Source organism: Nematolebias whitei, chromosome 23, assembly GCF_014905685.2.
Source record: "Nematolebias whitei isolate Nwh7 chromosome 23, NemWhi1, whole genome shotgun sequence".
In the NCBI taxonomy this organism is placed as follows: Eukaryota; Metazoa; Chordata; class Actinopteri; order Cyprinodontiformes; family Rivulidae; genus Nematolebias; species Nematolebias whitei.
The window spans coordinates 2,375,415-2,397,622 of record NC_056520.1 but is presented as its reverse complement, the minus strand read 5'-3'; the positions used below and the strand labels follow the sequence as shown (position 1 = coordinate 2,397,622).

At 43.7% G+C, this 22,208-nt stretch overlaps 1 protein-coding gene across 1 annotated transcript in view; it reads right to left on the bottom strand.

Annotated features, from left to right (window-relative positions):
• Window positions 1-11,335: 11,335 nt before the first annotated feature.
• ptgfrnb (prostaglandin F2 receptor inhibitor b) overlaps window positions 11,336-22,208 on the bottom strand; it is a 70,204-nt gene continuing 59,331 nt past the window's right edge. The window contains exons 12-15 of the mRNA XM_037696594.1: window positions 13,716-13,902; window positions 13,512-13,630; window positions 13,372-13,422; window positions 11,336-11,622 (exon numbers count right to left, since the gene is read on the bottom strand). Of these exons, the coding sequence (XP_037552522.1) occupies window positions 11,510-11,622; window positions 13,372-13,422; window positions 13,512-13,630; window positions 13,716-13,902 (470 nt within the window). The 3' untranslated portion in view covers window positions 11,336-11,509. The remainder of the gene's footprint in view (window positions 11,623-13,371; window positions 13,423-13,511; window positions 13,631-13,715; window positions 13,903-22,208) is intronic.

Genomic DNA, 22,208 nt, shown 5'->3' with positions numbered 1-22,208 from the left:
CATGAGGTAATGCTCTGAAATATAAATGAAGTTCAGACAATTGTTGTTAAAACTACAAAAAAAAATCGGTAAAATCAGTTTCTCTTTAAGTATCGGCCAATCTCTGATTTCCCAAAATTAAGGAAATCAGGGCCGATAAATCGCCCCAATATCATATTATACTGTATCATATAGTAATGTATATTATACTGTATCGTATAGTATTGTGTCATATTGTACTTTATTGGTTCATATTATATCATATTGTGTCATGTCTTTATTATATTATATAAAATATTATATTGTATCATATCTTATTATATTGTATCAAATAGTATCATATTGTATTATATTGTATTGTATTATATCTTGTAGTAATGTGTCATATTGTAATGTATTGGTTCATATATTGAACTGTGTCATACATTGTACATCATACTGTATCACTTCTTCTTCACAAAATATATTATAACGTATTGTATTGTGGGAAATTAAACCAGCCACTAGGGAGCACAAGCCAGTGTATCTCTTGTGCCGGTCCCAAGGCCGGGTAAATGGTGAGGGTTGTGTCAGGAATGGCATCCGATGTAAAACACTTTTGCAAAAACCATAATGTGAGTTCATCAAAGCGAAACCATACCGGATCGGTCGAGGCCCGGGTTAACAACGACCGCCACCGGTGCTATTGAAAAACAGGGTGCCGGCGGAAATTGTGCTACTGCTAGTCGAAAACCACGAGGAGGGAAACGTGTCAGGGGACAGAGGGAGAAGAGGAAAGTCAAGAATGTAGGACTGAGGGTTGCAACTATAAATGTGGGGACAATGACAGGCGAAGGTAGAGAGCTGGCTGACATGATGCTGAGAAGGAAGGTAAATGTTTTATGTGTCCAAGAGACCAAGTGGAAGGGCAGCAAGGCTCACAACATTGGAGCAGGGTTCAAACTGTTTTATCATGGTGTGGATAGAAAGAGAAATGGAGTAGGGGTGGTCCTGAAGGAGGAGTTGGCAAAGAATGTAGTAGAGGTGAAGAGAGTGTCAGATAGGATGATGTGTCTGAAGGTAGAAGGTCTAATGCTAAACATCATCAGTGGTTACGCTCCACAGATTGGATGTGATGAGAAGGAGAAGGATACATTTTGGAAAGATGTGGATGAAGTGATAGAGAGTATTCCCAGGGAGGAGAGAGTGGTGATGGGAGCAGACCTGAATGGACATGTTGGTGAAGGAAACAGAGGATGAGGAAGTGATGGGTAGGTTTGGTGTCAAGGAAAGAAACCAGGAAGGGCAGACGGTGGTGGATTTTGCCAAGCGAATGGAAATGGCTGTAGTCAACACCTATTTCCAAAAGAGGGAGGAGCATAGAGTGACCTATAAGAGTGGAGGAAGGAGTACGCAGGTCGACTACATTCTGTGTAGAAGAGGAAACCTGAGGGAGATTGGAGACTGTAAGGTTGTGGCAGGGGAGAGCGTGGCCAGACAGCATCGGATGGTTGTGTGGAGAATGACTGTTGTTGTGAAGAAGAGAAAAAGAGTAAAATCAGAGAAGAAGACCAGATGGTGGAAGAAGAAGAAGGAAGAATGTTGTGATAAATTCAGAGAGGAGCTGTTAAAGGCTCTGGGTGGTAAGAAAGAGCTTCCAGATGACTGGACTACTACAGCAACAGTAATTAGAGAGACAGGTAGGAAGGTACTTGGTGTGTCATCTGGACAGAGAATGGATGATCAGGAAACCTGGTGGTGGAATAGTGAAGTGCAGGAAGCTGTTCAAAGAAAGAGGTTAGACAAGAAGAAATATGACAGAGAGAGGACTGAAGAGAGGAGACAGGAAGATAAGGAGATGGGACGTAGAGCAAAGAGGGAGGTAGCTAAGACAAAGCAGAAGGTGTATGATGAGTTATATGGGAGGCTGGACACTAAAGAGGGAGAGAAGGACTTGTACCAATTGGCTTTGATTGACTTTGAGATAAAGTTAGGGAGGTCAGACTGAGATGGTTTGGACATGTCCAGAGGAGAGACAGTGGGTATATTGGTAGAAGGATGTTAGAAGCAGCTGCCAGGAAAAAGACAAAGAGGAGATACATGGATGCAGTTAGAGAGGACATGGAGGTAGTTGGAGTGAGGACAGAGGACAGAGGACACAGAGGACAGAGTGAGGACAGAGTGAGGACAGAGTGAGGTGGAGGAGGATGACTCGTCGTGGCGACCCCTGAAGAGGGAAAAGCTGAAAGAAGATGATTGTTGGAAATTGTTTCATCTCATATTTTATCATATTTGTCATCATTCTTTAACATAATTGATTTTTTATTGTATCATTTTTTTATTTCGACTTACTCTATCATCTTGTAAGTACTTGTATCAAACTTTATTGTACCATATTGTAATGTATTGTTTCATTTTTGTATTTCATCGTAATATACTGGTTTGTTTTGTACTGTAGCACGCTCACGGTATATTTCCTGTGTCTCGGGGCCGGTCGTGCCCTTTATGTGTGTAAATGTTTTAAAAACCAACAGAGTGAAAGTTTGTGCAACATAAAAATGATCTAAGCTCATATCTGTGTGAGCCGACCAAGCAGCAAAAGGACAAGGGGGAGATTTGTGGCCAAGCGAGGTCAAATATCTTCCACCTAATAATAAATCACACACACACCTCCCAGCACATACATGCTTGCTCAACTCCCCGTTGGCTCAGTGGCGTGTTGACAGTTTCCATGGCGCTGAGCCGCCGCTGCATTCCTGCGAGCACGCTCACTGACATATTACATTTACTCTGAGGGGTCAGTGAACGCCCTCTCAGCTCCCCCGTCCAATAAGTGACTGTCAATAAAGACATTTTCTATGTGCTGCAGGTAAAAGATGCCCCGCCACCGCCTCCGTCCCTCCCCAGTCCACCGTTAACTCTGGGGTTGTGTTGCAAATGAAACATAAAGTGCACGCAGCCCCCCAGACGACGGGCCGCTTATTGCACGCCATAATTCAGACACGACAAACGTCCCGAGCTTTCAGACAGGAAGTGTTGTGAAACATGAGTTGCAGCGTTCATTTGCTGCTCACGGCCCTCCGTCCGCCTGTTCGGAGGTTTGTACCGGGACTGAAAGGTTTTACAGAAAAGCATCCAACAGACGCTCCCTGCCCAACACAGAACAGCTTGTGAGGCGAGTGGCGCCGCATCCAGAGAGGTCCACAAGCGCAGCAGGGTCAGCGTGTCTGGGAGGAAAATCAAACCATTCAAGATGGCCGCTACAGCCAAACGAACCTGTTTCCTGAAAACCAGATCGTCATTTGAGACGGTTCTTAAAGTTTACATCTGGCTCCGACGATTCGAGGAGTTTGTTGTTGTTGCACCGGAGGTGTGAAAGGCCGGAGCGCGCCGGGAGTCTCATTTCCTGCAGCAATAACAGACGAGAGCTCAAGCTGCGACCTTTGACCTTCAGAGCTGAAACTCAAAGGAAACGTTCGGCCCATTTGCGCGGCGCTGCTCTGGGAGCTGGTGAATGAAGTGCAGACGTTAATCTGAGGGAACGTCAGCAGAGACGCTGCGGTGGTGCCTTTAAGGACCATCGGGGCCATGTGGGCCTCGGGTTGCTGCCGTGAGACTCGATGTTTCCAAAACATGGTCCAGTGTCTCTCAAACGTTTGTTTCGTTTCCCGTTTTTCTGTGAATAAAATAAGAAGTTTGAAAACCACTGAATTCTGTGTCTTTACACTTTATACCACGTCCAACACTTCGGGAGTTTTTCTTTCATCTGTTCCCTCTTCAGGGGAACGAAGAGTCGTCCACAGCGAGTCGTCCTCTGCATCCTCCGTCCTCACTCCAACCACCTCCATGTCCTGTCTAACTGCATCCATATATCTCCTTTTTCTGGCCCTCCGGACGCGTCCAGACCACCGTCCCTCCTCAGGACGCGTCCAGACCACCGTCCCTCCTCCGAACACGTCCTGACCACTGTCGCAGTGCTTCAAGCTCTGATGCTCTTCCTCCTCGTCAGTTTATTTATGAGAGTAGAAACAGAAAACCCGTCTCCTCTGGTCGTCTCTGGTGGGACAGGGACTGAGTCTTCCTCCCAGCTTCTCATCAGATCAGATTTTTATTTGAAAGTGTTTCTTGTTCAGGGGAGTCGTCGTGGAGCTCCTTCCAAAACAAAGGAATGAAACAGATCCACCGATGTTTCATCTTATTTTAATCACACATCGCAGGGTCGGGGGGGGGGGGGGGGGGGGGGACAAGGCTGCTGAGGACAGGAAAATGGGTCAAATGGACTCGGAGCGTCCATGTTCAATCATCAGCAAATGTTTTCATCCCTCTGCATCGAGAGGACGGATGGAGAGGCTGTAAAAACTCAGGTTGAGCTGAGAGACATCAGAGGACAAAAGAGTCAAACACGGACGTCCCGGAGGACTAACGGGACGCGAGGCAGAGAAAAGGCCGGTCCAACGCCGAGTCATAAAGATTTATTCAGTCTGGAGCTTCTCAAGTTCTCTGTGTGTTAGAAGAAGAAAACCTGACTGATGGTTTGTTCAGAGACGGAGAATAAAAAACGAACGAGGCCACTCGGAGCCGTGACGGCGTGCAGAACCGCCCGGCGGACAGGTGTGACCCGAGGAGGCTCCGCCCACAGCCACACCTGCAGGAACACGGCTTTTCATCCAAATAAAACAGTTTAAAAACGACCTGCAGCCTTTTCAGACTTGTGTTCTACAACGTACGGCCCGCGGGCCAACAATGGCCTCTGGACCATCTCCAGCTGGCCCCAATATTCTGATGAAAAGAAAACGTTTAAATACGTTGATGTAAACCAGCACTTTATCAGTAAAACTTAAGGAAGTTTAAATTAAACATTTGGATTAAGATTAAACTGGATTAAGTCGTTTCAGGAACTAGTCTGAAGAAAAAAAAAGTCAAAGTATAAGTTTTGTTTTCTTGTTGCATATTTAGACCAACAAACCTGTCAGTTTAGTGAAAGCATGTCTTTGATTCCTTAAGGAAATTGGAAAAACTTTTTTTTTTAATCAGGCATGTTAAAAAAAAAACAAGTGAAAAACGTCTTCCAGATTATCATCCTAAAGAAAGTGGATTTTGCGATTTTATCATAATTTATGGAGGGTGAAATGTGACAAATTAAATAAATGTACCCTGAAATAAATTAATGTACCAATAAATGTCATTTAATTATTTTATACATTATTAAATCATTAAATATACCAATAAATTACGAAGTGCACAATTAAATGTCCTACTAAATAAATAATGCACCATGAAATAAATAAATGTATAAGTATTTAATACATCATTAACTATACCATTAAATTATGAAATGCACAATTAATTAAATGTCCTATTCAATAAATAAATGTACCTTTGAAATAATGAAATAATTAAACTTCATTTTTAAGATTTTTTTATTTATTTAAAATTTTCACTGTGCATGTATTTCATGGAACATTTATTTATTTAATTTTGTCAAGAAGTCTGATCTTGATTCAGAAATTCTGGCCAACTATAGACTTATATCTAATCTAACTTTCATCTAGAAAATTCTAGAGAAACTAGTTGCAGGTCAGTTGTGTGATCATCTACAAAGAAATAATCTGAAGAGTTTCAGTCAGGGTTTAGAGCTCATCATAGCACAGAAACAGCACTAGTAAAAGTCACTAATGATATTCTCATGGCCTCAGACAATGGACTTGTGTCTCTACTGGTCCTGTTAGACCTCAGTGCTGCATTTGATACAGTTGATCACAATATTTTACTACAGAGGCTTGAATATGATGTTGGGATTAAAGGAACGGCTCTAAAATGGTTTAAATCATATCTATCTGATAGATTCCAGTTTGTAAATGTAAATAATAAATCTTCATACACCAAAGTTAGTCATGGAGTTCCTCAAGGCTCAGTGCTTGGACCAATACTCTTTACCTTATATATGCTTCCATTAGGTAAAGTTATTAAACAGCATGGGATAAATTTTCATTGTTATGCTGATGACACACAATTATATTTGTCTATTAAACCCAATGAATCCAATCAGCTACTTAGACTACAAGCATGTCTTAAAGACATAAAAACCTGGATGACCCTTAATTTTCTCCTGTTGAACAGACAAGACTGAGGTTTTGGTTTTTGGACCTGAGCACCTTAGGAATGAATGTTTCAGTCTTTCTCCCTCCTTAGATGCATTAATCTGTCCTCCAGCTCTAATGTTAAAAATCTTGGTGTTACTTTTGATCAGGACATGTCTTTTATCCCCCACATTAAAAACGTTACTAGAACCTCCTTCTTCCACCTGCGTAATATCACTAACATTAGAAACATCTGATCTAAAGATGATGCAGAAAAACTGCTCCATGCATTTGTCACGTCTAGACTGGACTATTGCAATGGTTTATTATCTGGGTGTCCAAATACTTCTTTAAAACGTCTTCAGTTGATCCAAAATGCTGCTGCCAGAGTCTTAACTGGAGTTACTGGGAGAGATCATATCTCTCCAGTTTTAGCTTCTCTCCATTGGCTCCCTGTCAAATCCAGAATAGAATTCAAAATCTTACTTCTAACCTACAAAGCGCTCAACAACCTAGCTCCATCTTATATTACAGATCTTATTGTTCCATATTTTCCTAACAGAGCACTTCACTCTCAGACTGCAGGTTTACTTGTGGTTCCTAGAGTTTACAAAAACAGAATGGGAGGCAGATCTTCCAGTTCTCAGGCTCCTCTCTTGTGGAACCAACTTCCAGTTTCTGTCCGTGAGGCTGACACATTGTCCAGTTTTAAAACTAGGCTGAAGACTTTCCTTTTTGGTAAATCCTATAGTTAGGGTCGGCTTGGGTTTCCTGAGCTGTCCCTTAGTTATGCTGCTATAGGCTTAGACTGCTGGAGGACAAACTGACCACAATTTTCACTCTGCTGCCGTCTTTACTTACTCTGCTCAACCTGTTTGTATTTGTAATTATTTTTTCTATCCTTAACATGCGTTTTTTTCTTTCAGATACACCGGGACCTATATCTGGACCTGGACCTATATCTGGACCTGGACCTATATCTGGACCTATATCTGTACCTGGACCTATACCTGACCTGGACCTATATCTGCACCTGGACCTACACCTGGACCTATATCTGCACCTGGACCTACCATTCTGTGTTCGTCTGTCTCTCCTTCCTGTCCTCTGAACCAGCCGGTCAAAGCAGATGGTCTCTTGTCCTGAGCTGGTTCTGCTGGAGGTTTCTTCCTGTTAAAGGGAGTTTTTCTTTCCACTGTCTCCACTGTGCTTGCTCAGGATGGGAGACTGCAACGAAGCCAAGATTCAACTTGTCTTCTGGATTCCTTAGATAGAGAACTTTACTAACTGGTTTTTATGTGAATGTTCCTGTAAAGTCGCTGAGACAACTTTGTTGTGATTTGGTGCTTTATAAACTGAACTGATTTGCTTGGTCCATCCTTTTAATTCTGCTCGCTGGTTGTCGAGTCGTGGCAACAGGTCCAAACTCGCCAAATCCAGGATTTATAATCCTCTTGGGGAGTTCCTGATCTTCTTTTAGGTCTTCTCTCGAGAGGACGTGATCAGAACTGTTGAAGTTCTTGCCACCTGAGCTGACTCCATTTTGGACCTTATCTCCAAGTCTGAACCCGGTAATTTCAGCCGCTTCTATCGAGGACAGAGGTCCTCAGTCCTGGAGGGCCACGATCCTGCATGGGTTAGATGTTCCTCTGCTCCAACACACCTGATGTGAATAAAAGTGATTACCGGGCTTCTGCAGAACCTGAAGACCTGCTGAAGAGCAAGGGAACAACTAGAACAGAGCTTTGCCTTTTGACTCCACTCCTTCACCGTGATGAACCGGAGCAACATCCCCATTACTGTAGGTTGAGGCGTGCCGGTTCCCAGCGTGAAAAAGTTGAAACCATCTCTTGACTTGCTCCTCGTGGGACATCCAGTTTTCAACCAAACTCCTCATTCTGGTGAAAAATAAAGAATAATTCTGCCGGATTTATAAAACGTTGCTCCGCTCGTTCACCGATCCCGTTTTATAAAACGCCGATCCCGTTTTACAAAACGCTGACTGACCCCCCCCCCCCCCAGAAAAGTTAGGCAACAACAAAGTTAGACCACATTTAATAAAAAAAGTTTCAAAATGAATACATCTTTAAAATCCATTCATTAAAAAACACAAATCTTATTAATAGTAAAGACAAAATCAACCTGCCGGTTATTGTTGCTACTTTGAATTTGGCAACAACGCACTTTAATTGAGCAACGAGTGGATGAAGGTTAATGAAACGGATATTTTACTGATTCTGGATCGAGACGGAGCTAAAACTTTTGTCGTTCCTCCGTTCTTTTCCCTCGTGGACAAAATGTTTTATTGAAAATTCCATTCTTGTGTTTTGGATAAAACGTCTTCCATCGATGCCAAAGATGTTCGGAAAATGTGTACTCTCTACTAAAGCTACTTACTGAACGTGTTGGTGGAGAAATAAAACGACAACCGGGACGTCAAAGGAAGAGCAGTTTGGGGAAGAAGCCGAAATTGGACGTGAAAACAAAAAAAAACTTTTTCGGCTGTTTTCCTGGAAACTATAACCGATGAGACCAACGTGTTCCGGCTGCTCTTCAAACGTCTCAGACTTCAGCTCTTCCATGATTCAAGACACATTTATTCTCATATTTTCACCTAAACGTCGACTCAAACATCAGCCGAACGTAGGACAAACACGTCGGCTGATTCAGCCGAATGCTTTGAAAGGTGAAATGCTGAAATTTGAGCCGAACATCCATAAAACGACTTGACAATCATTTTATTTGAGCAGAAATGTTTGACTATAAATCAAGAGTAGCCAAGTCTTTTAAAGGATACAGGCTGGATGAGAACGCAGCCGAAACGTTCACGTTGTTTGTTCAAACGAACCGATGGTGTGACGATGTGAATAAATAGCCAAAAATTAAAGAAAAAACATTTAATAAAAAAAAGGGAGGCGTAATTCATTGTTAGGGTTGAAGACAGCAGAAATGTTTTCCAGTCTTTCTGAATAATTTTCAGAGGTAAAGGAACGATGCGTTTGTTAGCTTAGCATCATGAGCAGAACTACTAGCATAGCTAAAATGTAGCATAATTTCACCCTCTTTATGTCTCTTAGCAATAACAAGTGTCCAACAGTCTCATGATCACATTAGGTTGTTGAAGGGACAGCGAGCTTTAGCTTAGCAAGTGACGTTAGCAACCTGCCCGGTGTCAATCTTTGCGCTAAGCTAAGCTAATTTCTCAGTGTTTAACAAAATAAGGCTCAAACGTGCACATAATGAAGGAAACTTTAAAACAACAAACCAAAGATGCAAATGACTTTCTCGTATACCCCTGATAAGAAATGTTAAGTGCTAACAGTGTCTGTTAGCAATGTGGCAGCTAGGTTTCAAATCTGGATGTAGCAGGCTCGTGTATTTGAAAAAGAAAGTTTTTTTTGTTTATGAATGACTCGTTATAAAACCGCACATGCAACCCATTTGTCTCACAACACTCACACAGTGTACAAAACACGAACATCTGGATACGTTTCGGACTATTTATAAACAGAGAGCGCTCGCTGCGACTGCTGTTAGCGGCTGTCACTAGCCGCTGCCGTTAGGTGCTGTCGTTAGCCGCTGCCGTTAGCAGTCCATGTTAGCAGTAGATGTTAGCCACCGCAGTTAGCTGCTGCCGTTAGCTGCTGCCGTTAGCGGTTGTCGTTAGCAGCTGTCATTAGCCCCTGCTGTTAGCGGTCAATGTTACCGGCTGTCGTTAGCAGCTGTCATTAGCTGCTGCTGTTAGCGGTCAGTTAGAGGCTGTCATTAGCAGCTGTCAATAGCCGCTGCTAATATCGGTCGATGTTAGCGGCTGTCATTAGCGGCTGTCATTAGCCGCTGCTGTTAGCGGTCGATGTTAGCGGCTGTCAATAGCAGCGGCCATTAGCCCCTGCTGTTAGCGGTCAATGTTAGCGGCTGTCATTAGCAGCTATCATTAGCTGCTGCTGTTAGCGGTCAATGTTAGCGGCTGTCATTAGCAGCTGTCATTAGCCGCTGCTGTTAGCGGTCAATGTTAGCGGCTGTCATTAGCAGCTGTCATTAGCCGCTGCTGTTAGCAGTCGATGTTAGCAGTCAATGTTAGCGGCTGTCATTAACAGCTTTTATTAGCTGCTGCTGTTAGCGGTCGATGTTAGCGGCTGTCATTAGCAGCTGTCATTAGCAGCTGCTGTTAGCGGTCGATGTTAGCGGTTGATGTTAGCAGCTGTCATTAGCAGCTGCTGTTGGCGGTCGATGTTAGCGGTCGATGTTAGCGGCTGTCATTAGCAGCTGCTGTTGGCGGTCGATGTTAGCGGCTGTCATTAGCAGCCGTCATTAGCCGCTGCTGTTAGCAGTTGATGTTAGCGGTTGATGTTAGTGGCTGTCATTAGCTGCTGCTGTTAGCAGTTGATGTTAGCAGCCGTCATTAGCCGCTGCTGTTAGCAGTTGATGTTAGCGGTTGATGTTAGCGGCTGTCATTAGCCGCTGCTGTTAGCAGTTGATGTTAGCAGCCGTCATTAGCCGCTGCTGTTAGCAGTTGATGTTAGCGGTTGATGTTAGCTGCTGTCATTAGCAGCTGCTGTCATTAGCAGCTACTGTTAGCGGCCATTCAAGTGTTGGCCTGGAAAGGTGAACCGAGCTCCCTCCGTCAGTTCGTATATTGGCACCACGGACAGTATATCACACACAAACTGCATATCTTATAGTAAAGCTTAAAAATGTCTCACATTTAAAAATCTCTTAATTTTCAAAAAACTATAGACTCGAGAATAAAAGATCTCTTGTTGAGATAGAAACACTCTGGGGTTGTTGTGCAATACGTCTCGTGTGGACAGCACACACAAAAAACCATGAACTTAGTGAGTTTCTGAGACTCGGGCGACGTCTTCAGACAGAACAAGATACGTGGAGGTTTCAGGGCACACAAAAGTCCAACTTGACTTTTCCTCTCCGTCCACTGATGCACTGAAGGACCCATTACCACCAGACTTGGAGAGGTCGTTCTTTGCACCAAGCCTTGGCAACATAGAAAAGAAAAAGGAAAATGGCACGTAGTCCAGCCTGAGCACGTCATTTGTTATTCCTAGTGTTTCGAGGCAGCTGATCTGTTAAAAAGTCTTTATTCCCATCAGGCAGTGACGTCTCCGAAGCTCCCGAGTTCCTCGTTGGGTCGCGGTCTTAAAAAGGGAACAAAATCGCTTCAAAAAGGATTCGACTAGAAGCGCCGCAGAGTTCTTCGGAGAAACAAAAGTCTGAAATGCTTTTACTCCATTGGAGGGTGTGGACGCCCCCCCACCCACCCCTGCGCCTCCACTGCAGAGCGAAAAGGGTCCTGAGCACCGTATAAAGCACTGTGATTGGTCGGTCAGTTACTCCCAGCGCCCGTCGTCCGCGAACAGCTGCGTGTCCCAGAAGTCGCCGGCGGGCGTGTGTTTGTGGTTGGCGTGGTGCTTCCTGTGGGCGCTGCAGTGGGCCGGCGCAGGGGAAAGTGTTTGTCAGTCCATCTCGAAGTTGATGAGTTTGTTGCGCGAGCGCGGGGTGTGCGCCGTGTTGCGGCAGCAGCAGTGGGCGCACACCAGGCCCAGGAGAAGGGAGAAGAGGCCCACACCTGGAGACACACGGCCAAATAAAAAATTAGTAATAAAAATACTTTACCTCATCGAACTCTTGGAAAACGATCGTTAAATGTGCAACTGAGCTTTGGAGTCGACCCAATTCAAGATGGCCACCAACTGACTTTACAATAAGAACCGAAAACGAGACATAATACGCTCGTCGGTAAACTATGATGCAACAACCTATAGCAATGGCCCGGACAAACAAAGACCTTGATTTAACGTTGACCTTGATTTGTGACCCTCACCTCGGAGCTGGAGGGACGCAAGGATTACACAACGCTCGTCTAGTGATGATGCGTACGTGAAGTTTCATTAAATGATTTTGAGCGAATCAGAATTTACGGAATGGCTTTATCAACCCCCCCAACCCATAATCCAAGTCCTACCAGATCCAGTTGGATCTCTGTTTAAAACTTTGACGTGCATTTCGGTGGGCGATACACTAAAAACGTTAGTTTTGAACTGAAAGCTGTGCGGCGTGTCCTGCTGGCGGTTATGATTAGAGTCGGCCGTCACAATAACAAATGTTGCCGAGCGATTGTCTCAGAAATTACTGAGATAAACGATAATATTGTTTGAAATTTGTCAATAATTAGTAATTATTGTCAAATTTAAGAAGAAATGTTGGTTAATTTTTGAGTGTAGTACCTTTTTTTGACCACCGGATGGCAGTATAAGGCAGTTTGAACCGAAGGATGGATAGTGAGGGAGCGAGCAGCGTGTCTCTTTATGAAAATGGGAGGGAGGCCCCTTGACGTGCCATGGGTTGTCTCTCCTTCCTGTTTTTTCCCCCTTGAGGTCGGCCTGTTAGCTTAACTCGTAGCTTAGCTGCATTTAACGATCAAAAAACACGATCGTTAAAAACGATTTTAAAGAGAAAAGAGAAAGGGAGGGGTCAGTGAAGAGACCGGAGTTGAGCCTTTTGTCATCCAGTGCCTTCAGTAGCAACAGAGACACGAAGAAATGATAAAGCCGATATATGAAAATGAGGTTGATAATTTTCATTTCTTGTGCGATTAATTGATTTATTATTTATCATGACAGCCCTAGATTAGAGCTCAACCGATATATCGGCAGGGCCGATATTTTAGGCCGATATAGATGCTTGGGGACATATCGTATCGGTGATAACTGTCTCATTAACTACCGATATAAACACGTCTAATTTTCACCCCTAAAATGCTGAGAACAAGCCATAATTGTACGATGTGTCCAGCAGAGGGTGCATGAATGCTACTTTCAAGTCACTGCCGTTGATTTTAAGTTTCACTTTCAGCACAGCTGAAGCAGCGAGCAGCTAAATACCGTGAAGCTTATTTTGCTGAACAGAGCATGGGAAGTTTATTGTAATTGATCTGTAAAATAAATCAACAATAACGCACGTTACCAAGACCGTTTCAAGAGTTCAAGTGTTAAAAATCAGGTTTAAAAGTAGCGGTTTTCTTATATTCTTGTGGTGGACAAAGCTCAACAATTTCCAGCCAATATATCGGTTGTCGCTTCGCCTGCACAGTATCGGTATCTGCGAAAGCCAAAATTTCCATATCGGTCGGACTCCGGTTACGATTGTAAAGGCTTTAACTGCTTATTCTGCACTTGCTGTTGGAACTGTTTCAACACGAACGCTTCGCTCATTTTCTCATCCATGGGTTTTGCCACTTTTGTGAAATGACTTGGACACATTTGTTTTGGACTTTTCACGAGATTTCCCACAAATGAAGGCGCAACGGTTGGATTACCCAGTGAGGCCGCTGCACCGTAGAGGAGGGGGAACTTTAGGGAGTCCCAGACTGGAAGGAAGGAGAACCAGAAGAAAATTAGGAATTTAAATTTGTGCAGCACATTTCAAAGCCTGCTGAAGGAGTTGAACGCTCCTCACCTGCAAACTTGACAGAGAGGAAGACTCGTCCAGACGTCAGCGCCCTGGCTTCAGTCCAGGCTCTTGTAGAGGTCGACAGGTACCAAGGAGTGGCCTCGCAGTAGTACTCGCCGCTGTCACTGAGAACCAAATGGCACACCGGCGTTACAGAACAACGGGGAAAACCGACAGAGTGCATTGAACCCGTCACTTTGGCCCACTCACCTGTCCTGAGTGCCGTAAAGGTTAAGAAGGTAGACGTGGGCGTTTTTGCGCTCGATTGAAACGTCGCTGGACGAGTTCCGGTGGGTTTTCCTCACGATGCCGAAACGGTCGATGCTGGCGACCTCGGACGTCGTTGGTCCTCCGCGCAGCCGAGTGAAAAACCATCTCACCTCATACGTCAGGTCATCTGAGAGGAAAGAACACAAAATGCATCTCGTGTTACTCATTTGGAATCCAGTTCATGGTTAAAACGTGGTCTTCCTGAAACATTAGGCCTAACGAGACACTTTTCTTTACTGGACTTGATTGTAACCAATAATGAATTTGCAACTAAAGAATTTCGTGTAGCACAAAAGGCCAAATGTTTCATCATTTTCTGTGATATTAGTTTAGTTTTTTAAAGCTCTGTCAGCTGCTCGTCTTATTTGGTCCCATTAAAAGAATACTGCTGATGTTGGAGTCTGGAAGTGAAACGGGCTGGGTCTTGGAGGAGAAGCTCGTCGGTGAGCGCCTGGTGACCGGGTCTCTACCAACGGGGCCCAGTTGGACTCAGCCCAAAGGAGCAGCATGGATGACTTCCTGTGGACCCACCACCTGCAGGATCGTAGGGTGTGCTCCAACTACAGGGCATCACTCTCCTTAGCCCCCCGGTAAGGATATTCAGGGGTACTGAATGAGTCCGATCGTTGGTTGAACCTCAGATGCGGGTTCTGTTCTGGCCAAACAACATTGGACCAGCTCTTTACCCTCCCCAGGGTCCTCAAGGGAACATGGACGTTTGCTCAACAAGTGTAAATGTGTTTTGTGGACTTGGACGAGGCATGAAACCGTGTTCCTCGAGGTACATTCAGGAGGTGAGTATGGGACTGGTGGTTTATTGTTACTGGCCATTCGTTTGGTTTGGTTCCCATTGCCGGCAGAAAATCGGAGCCCTTCAGGGTCGGGGTTGGACTGTATCAGGTTTGTCTGTTGTCACCAATTCTGTTCAGAACATGGACAGAATTTCTCGGTGCAGACAGGGAGTGGAGGGAGTCCAGTTCGGTGGCCTCAGGATTCCAGACAGCTTCATGTAAACTAAACCCAACAAACTGCAAAAGCTGTTCAAATAATAAATATGTTCCTGTTAAAACACGACTTCAAGAAGAAGAACGAACCGTTAAAAAGCACCTTTTATTTTGCTTATGTGATGGATTTCAAGGTGCTGAGAGATCAGGGAATAAAACGACACGAAAGGTAAAAAAACAAAAAAGGCATTCAAGTACCGACGAGGTGAGATCAAACACGTCTTTCTTTATAAAATCTCTCCAGACGCATGAATTATTCCAATGAATCAGCTGATGGTCCTTCGACCAAAGCATCACAAACAGATTGACAGAAAGGTTAAAATCCATGTTAATAGACGCTGTTTTTGGAAGAAATCTCATCATTTCCAGATGCAGGAGGTGGGAAGGGACACGTGGAGCGTGAGACGGGCAGGAGCACAAACCCGTCATTAGTGTGTCAGGAGGAGACGGACTATTAGCGCCGCTCGGTTTCCACTTGGAGACGGGAGGAGGAACCTCGCCGAGCCCGAGTCAGCTCAGCCGTCCAGGTGACAAATGGAAGACGGAGCAAATAAAACAACAAGAGTCCGATGAGCGACAAACAGAAGAAGAAACAAGGAGGAGGAAGACGAGGGAGGCGAAGGATGGATGTAATGAGGAGCAAGAGGAGAGGGGGTGACTCACCCAGAGCAGAATAATGAATCACTTCTCAATTTCCCCCCTCACCCCCGCCCCTGTGATGGTTTTAATATTCAAGTGCTGCATCATTAAAAATCTGTAGCAGCACGAGCGGCGGCAGTTACAACTCTGGCCTCGGACGATTTGTCTCCGCGCGAGACACGGCAGAGACAAATCCTCCGACCGGGACACGTCTTATCAAGTTTGACCGAGTTTCCTTTCATAAAAGATCAGTTCTGCGAGAAGTTCGTTAAAAGATAAAGGTCACAAGTTTAACTCGATCCATTGGTTTTCTTAAGAACGACATTTTTATTTCAGACGTATTTTAGGCAAGATTATATCGATTACACTAAATATATAGTTTAAGTATTAAGAGTACCGCATACACGCTCGCTAAAGTATACAGCAATCTGTAGCAATGGTTCGGACAACCTTGTACAACATTTGACCTTGATTTGTGATCTTGACCTTGGAGCTGGGGTGATGAAACGTCTAGTGATCGTGCTTACGTTTGTGAAGTTTCGTAAAATTATCTTGAGCGGACCAGAAGTTGTGGGCGGGACAAGAGAAATTTTACGGACACGTGATGCCAGAATACGTCGACCTTCGACGGGCGAATAAAAACGTCTCAGATTAATTAGTCGAGTTAAAACGGGACGACTTGTAAGACAACCGTTTTATCTTATTAACGGTTATTTTGTACTAATGGCACCCGGCCGTGACCACGTCTTACGCTTCTTTTCCAGAGTGGGTGAACAGCTACTGTCAAACCGTCGTCGTTCTGAGGCTAAAGTCAGTTTTTGTTTTAATGGTTTGCTCATTTCTTTAATTTTTAGCAGAAACACAAAACAGGCAGCGGTGGAAGTTGGAGATTAGCGCTCGTTACGTTTTCCGTTTCTCTGTAAATGAGCAGAATTCGTCGAATGAGAAATCTGAAGAGCATTCCCCACTTCCTTGGGTAAACTGCTCGCATATTGAAGTATGTACGGTAAAATACCAGAGAAATGGAGTTGAACTCTGACAATGCTAACGGCTACGCTAACAGCTATGCTAACGGCTACGCTAGCGGCTAGTCTGAAGGGGGCAAACCGTTGATTCCAGATGTCTTTAAGTAAAATCTCAAAGTTCTCAGAGCAGTTCATGCAAACATGGTTGAACCTTACAATATAATGGTCAAGCAGTGCTACAGCTAACTGCCGCCACTATTTGAACTTTCGGAAAGCCAAATTTTTTTGAGGATTGGGGTCGTTTGAATGCGGCAGCAGTCCACATACTCTTGAATTCATTTGGACTAGAAGTTAGCTCATCAGTCTCATCAGAAAGAAACTATTTGTCCAAGTCACATCACATAGAACAGGTAAGATATTGACTGCTCACAACCTTACCACAGGACCTCACTATAGAAGAGCTTCACCACCACTTTAAGTTGAATGAAGGTCGAAGAATAAGGACATAAACATGCATGGATACTGGCTGACTGTTGGTCCCAGGAGGAGGTGCAAACCATTAGAGGTTGTCTCCAGGAGTCAAACAAGAACATCCAAAGATCTTGAGAACCATTGGGAGAAAACAGGAGCAGAAATCGATCCAGACGTGGTTAGAAGAAGAGCAGCCCTGAGGAACAAGCCGGCTCTCGACGCCGGGTTTGAACCTCTAATGCCACGAAAAACGTGTGAAAGAAACATTTATTACTACAAGGGTCGAACGAGTCTTTGGACTGGACAGTTTCAGGTTGAGGTTTTGATGTTCCGTTGAGTTCCCGGTGCCATTTCGTGCACAAAGTCCAAAGCTGTCACTTCCTGTTAGCAGAGAACTACTTCCACGATGTAATTTTAGCAGATGAGCTCGGCCTCTTCTCTTTGGGCCGAGTGGATCGTCAGATTCAGGACGAGACGATAATTTTAAACCACAGGCCCCGGTGCACGTTGGTAACGATGAAACTCACTTCACGAGACTCGAGGAGACTAATTTGATGGTTCCGAAGATGAAGGTGATGATGAAGATGGGTTAGGACAGCACAGGGAGGGGGGAGGTCATCGTTTTATCACACAAAGACCAGGAGCCGAGCGCTCCATCCAACCAAGGAGGGGGAAACAGGAAGTGACACTCAGGGAGGGGGCGAACAAGGTCGACTGACCACCATGCACGCACACACCCTCACCCCCCCCAACACACACACACACACACACACTCTTACTGCCCGGAGACAAGTGAAGCCCGACACGAGGACATCTCCGGATCTTCAGAACATGAAGACGTTACGTAAAACCACTGACCCGGTTTATAAAGTACAAACTTTGTTATCCTAAAAAAAACTAATCCAGTTTACAACTAAACATTTTAGCTCTTAGCTAGCCTTGTGCTTCTTTTAGCTCTTAGCTAGCCTTTTGCTTCTTTTAGCTCTTAGCTACCTTTTGCTTTTTTAGCTCTTAGCTAGCCTTTTGCTTTTTTAGCTCTTAGCTAGTATTTGGTTTGTATTTGTGTGACTTTTGGTTCGGCTGTATTTTCTGACCTCCAACTTCTTGTTTGTATGTATTTAAATTATTTCTGATGATGTGGAGGACGTGAGGAAACAACCCCCCCCCCCCCCCCAACGGCTTTAAAACAGCGTTTAAGAGTTTCAGCTGACGTTTTGAGAGCAGCAGGTTAAGTTTGTGACTTTGCCATAAACCATCAAAGACGTTTTGCATAAATCCTGATGTGTGAACTTCACCGACACTCGAGGCGCCGAGCTATAATTAGAAACCTCCCTCACCGAGTCCGCCCGTTACTCTCTTTGTTCTTTATGGCAACGAGGACCGGGGGGAGGGGGGGGGGGGCTCGGTGACGGCAGAGATTATTTAGTTTAATGCTCAGCCATAAATCAAGAGTGAGAGCATCAGCAGAGTCACCCCCTGCCTCCTCTTCATGAGGGGGTCTGAACCCCTCACAGCTGCTCCTCTGCTCCAACAGACCTTTACCCCCTCCCTCTGCAAACTCATGAACCTCCACCTCACGAGTCACTTAATAAGCTACAAGCTGCTCAGTTCCAGAGCCCAACGTCCCACAGAGCAGCAGAACTGAGAGCACGAGCTAGCTGAATGCTAACAGTGAACAATCAAAGGTGGATCAATCAATTAATTAATGAAAGGTGGATCAATCAATCAATAAAATGTAGATCAATCAAGCAATTAAATGTGGATCAATCAATCAATTGAAGGTGGATCAATCAATCAATCAATTAAATGTGGATCAATCAATCAATTAAAGGTGGATAAATCAATTAATCAAAGGTGGATCAAATCAATCAATTAAAAGTGGATCTAATAAAAATCAATCAATCAATGGTGGATCAATCAATCCAAGGTCGATCAAGTCAATTAATCAAAGGTGTATCAATCAATCAATTAAAGGTGGATCAATCAATCAATTAATCAAAGGTCAATCAAATCAATCAATAAAGGTGGATCAATCAATCAGTTATCAAATCTTGAGCAAATCAATCAATTAATCAAAGGTGGATCAACTCAATCAACTAATCAATCAAACATGGACCAATATCAATCAAAGGTGGTTCAAAACGATCAAAAATGGATCAAATCAATCAATAAATCAAAGGTGGATCAATCAATTAATCAAAGGTGGATCACATAAATTAATCAATCAATCAAAAGTGGATCATATCAATCAAGCAATCAATCAAAGGTGGATCACATCAATCAATCAAAAGTGGATCATATCAATCAAACAATCAATCAAAGATGGATCAATCAATCAATTAAATGTGGATCAAATCAATCAATCAATCAAAGGTGGATCAATCAATGAATTAAAGGTGGCTCACATCAATTAAATCAATTAAAGGTGGATGAATCAATCAGATGATGTTTGTAAGTAGAGATTGATCAAAAGATCAATAAGTGGTGTCCACAGAAAAGATGAACGGCTTCATGAAGAAGTTCTCCTTCCTCCATCTTCACAGACAGGAAACGTCTGAAGGCCGAGCAGGTGAGGCTGAGCGAGGCTACCTGTGCTCGTGACAAGCACACGCCCAGAGACGTGCACGGAGCGCTCACTGTCTCTGTGTACGACTGTTGTCAGCTCATCAGACATCAGACGTGTTCGGCTCATTCAGGAGACGGGCCGACGACTATTATTAGTTTTTGATTAGAGACATTTTTATTTACAAACAGACCCCCCCCCCCCCCCCATTCAGAAACATCAAACTGGCTGAAATCTGCATCAGCTGATTTATTTATTTGGCTTCTTTGAATTTTTACCGAGATTCTATTTAGCCTTTTGCTTATTTTAGGTTTTAGCTAACCTTTTGCTACTTTAAACTAGATGGCTACTTTTAACTAGCCTTTAGCTTCTTTTAACTCCTAACTAGTGTTGTGCTACTTTTAGCCCTTTTCTTATGCTTTGGTTATTTTAGCTCTTAGCTAGTTGTTTGCTAATGCTTTGGTTCTTTTAGCACATAGCTAGTGCTTTGGTTCTTTTAGCTCATAGCCACTGTTTTGGTACGTTTAGCTCATAGCTAGTATTTTGCTTCTTTTAGCTTGTAGCTAGTATTTTACTACTTTTAGTTATTTGCTAGTGCCTTGGTTCTTTAAACTCAGCTAGTGCTTTGGTACTTTTAGCTAATAGCTAATGTTTAGCTTCTTGTAGCTTGTAGCTAGTGCTTTGGTTCTTTTAGCTTGTAGCTAGTGTGTTTGTTCATTTAACTCAGCTAGTGCTTTGGTACTTTTAGCTCATAGCTAATGCTTAGCTTCTTGTAGCTTGTAGCTAGTGCTTTAGTTCTTTTAGCTTGTAGCTAGTGTTTTACTACTTTTAGCTAAATGCTAGTGCTTTGGTTCTTTTAGCTTGTAGCTAGTGTGTTTGTTCTTTTAGCTCATAGCTAGTGCTTTGGTATGTTTAGCTCATAGCTAGCGCTTTGGTACATTTAGCTCAAAGCTAGTGTTTTGATTCTTTTAGCTCATAGCTAGTGCTTTGGTACGTTTAGCTCATAGCTAGTGCTTTGGTACGTTTAGCTCATAGCTAGTGCTTTGGTATGTTTAGCTCATAGCTAGTGCTTTGGTACGTTTAGCTCATAGCTAGTGCTTTGGTACGTTTAGCTCATAGCTAGTGCTTTGGTACATTTAGCTCAAAGCTAGTGTTTTGATTCTTTTAGCTCATAGCTAGTGCTTTGGTACTTTTAGCTCATAGCTAGTGCTTTAATTCTTTTAGCTCTTAGCTAGTGCTTTGCTTCTTTTAGTTCTTAGCTAATGCTTTGCTTATATTAGCTCTTAGCTAGAGCTTTGCTTCTTTTAGCTCATAGCTAGTGTTTTGGTACTTTTAGCTCATAGCTAGTGTTTTGGTTCTTTTAGCTCTTAGCTAGTGTTTAGCATTTTTTTAATACTGAGGTAGCCTTTTGTGTCTTGTAGCTCTTAGCTAGTGATTTGCCCCTTTTAGCTTAGAGATAATGCTTTGCTTCCTTTAGCTACAACTCAGTTTCATCTTCTTCGGCTGTCTTTCAGCTCTCAAGACATTCATCGTTCTCTTGAGCTCATCGTTTCCTGATGACAGAGCACGTGTTGAGGTCAGAAGCGGTAACAGACGATTATCTGTTTTTTATACAACTGGATCACTTTAAGGATCCGGTCAAGGATCCGGTGCAGCCACGCTCTTCTTTTGTTTGAAGTTTGACGTCACAGACTTCAATAGACCTTAAATTTAGGATCCAAATGTCGCTGAACTGCAGCTTCTCTCTGCTGAGAAGCTTTAGCTGCACGCAGAGCCGAAGCTACCGCGGATCTAATAGAATATCTGGCCCGAGCTAATAAAACCAAAATGGCTGTCGGTGGAAATGAAGACGGTCTGATTGGATTTCTTTGAATTAATCCCTTGAGGAGAAGCCGATGCATAAAAAAACAGCCTGAAAACTCACGCAGACACAAAGAACGCTGAACTGCAGCTCCTAATGAAACAGAGTTCTCTGCTCCATAAAGCAGGACGGCGCTGGAGAGGGGAACACTAAACACGATAAAAACACCATTTAGCTTCACGGAAACAAAGCCACAGGGAGGAAGAGTTCCCCTCGCTACTCGCCGCATGCTTAATGAGATCTCCGGTAAATGAAGGCAGGCTTCACTTCATATTCAGGATATTCTGCATCAAACAGAGAGTTTTTATTTTTTTTAACAAATCACTTAATGTGGGTTAGACGCCGGGCGAAGACCTACATCTTTACAGACATTTGAATTTCTAATAGTTCCTCCTCCAATGTTGCAATTAAAACGGTTCCAAAACGACCACAGCACATTTAATTATTCTGTTTATTCCGAAGTGGAACGAATGGGTCAAACATTAAAAGGCTCAGAGAACGTCTTCAGAGCTGAAACCAGAACCTTTGTTCCACGGCTGCAACATACACCACTGTGTGCAGTGAGAGAACCATGAAAGATTGCAATCATTCATAAACTGTTGTCCTCCAAGTGCTATCCACTCATGCTCCACACATAAAATACAGCAGGGGTGTCCCAATCTGGTCCTGCAGGGACACCGTCCAACAGGTTTTACCAGTTACCCTGCTCCAACACACCTGATTCAATGGTTGAACCACCACTTCATGTTCAGCAGCAGCCTTACACCAGGTGTGTTGGAGCAGAAGAACATCTAAAACATGCAGGACAGTGGCCCTTGATGACCAGGATTGGACTCTAAGACATGTGGGATAGTGGCCATCAAGGACTAGACGTGGACACCCCGTTCCAAGACATGTGGGATAGTGGCCCTCAAGGACTAGACGTGGACA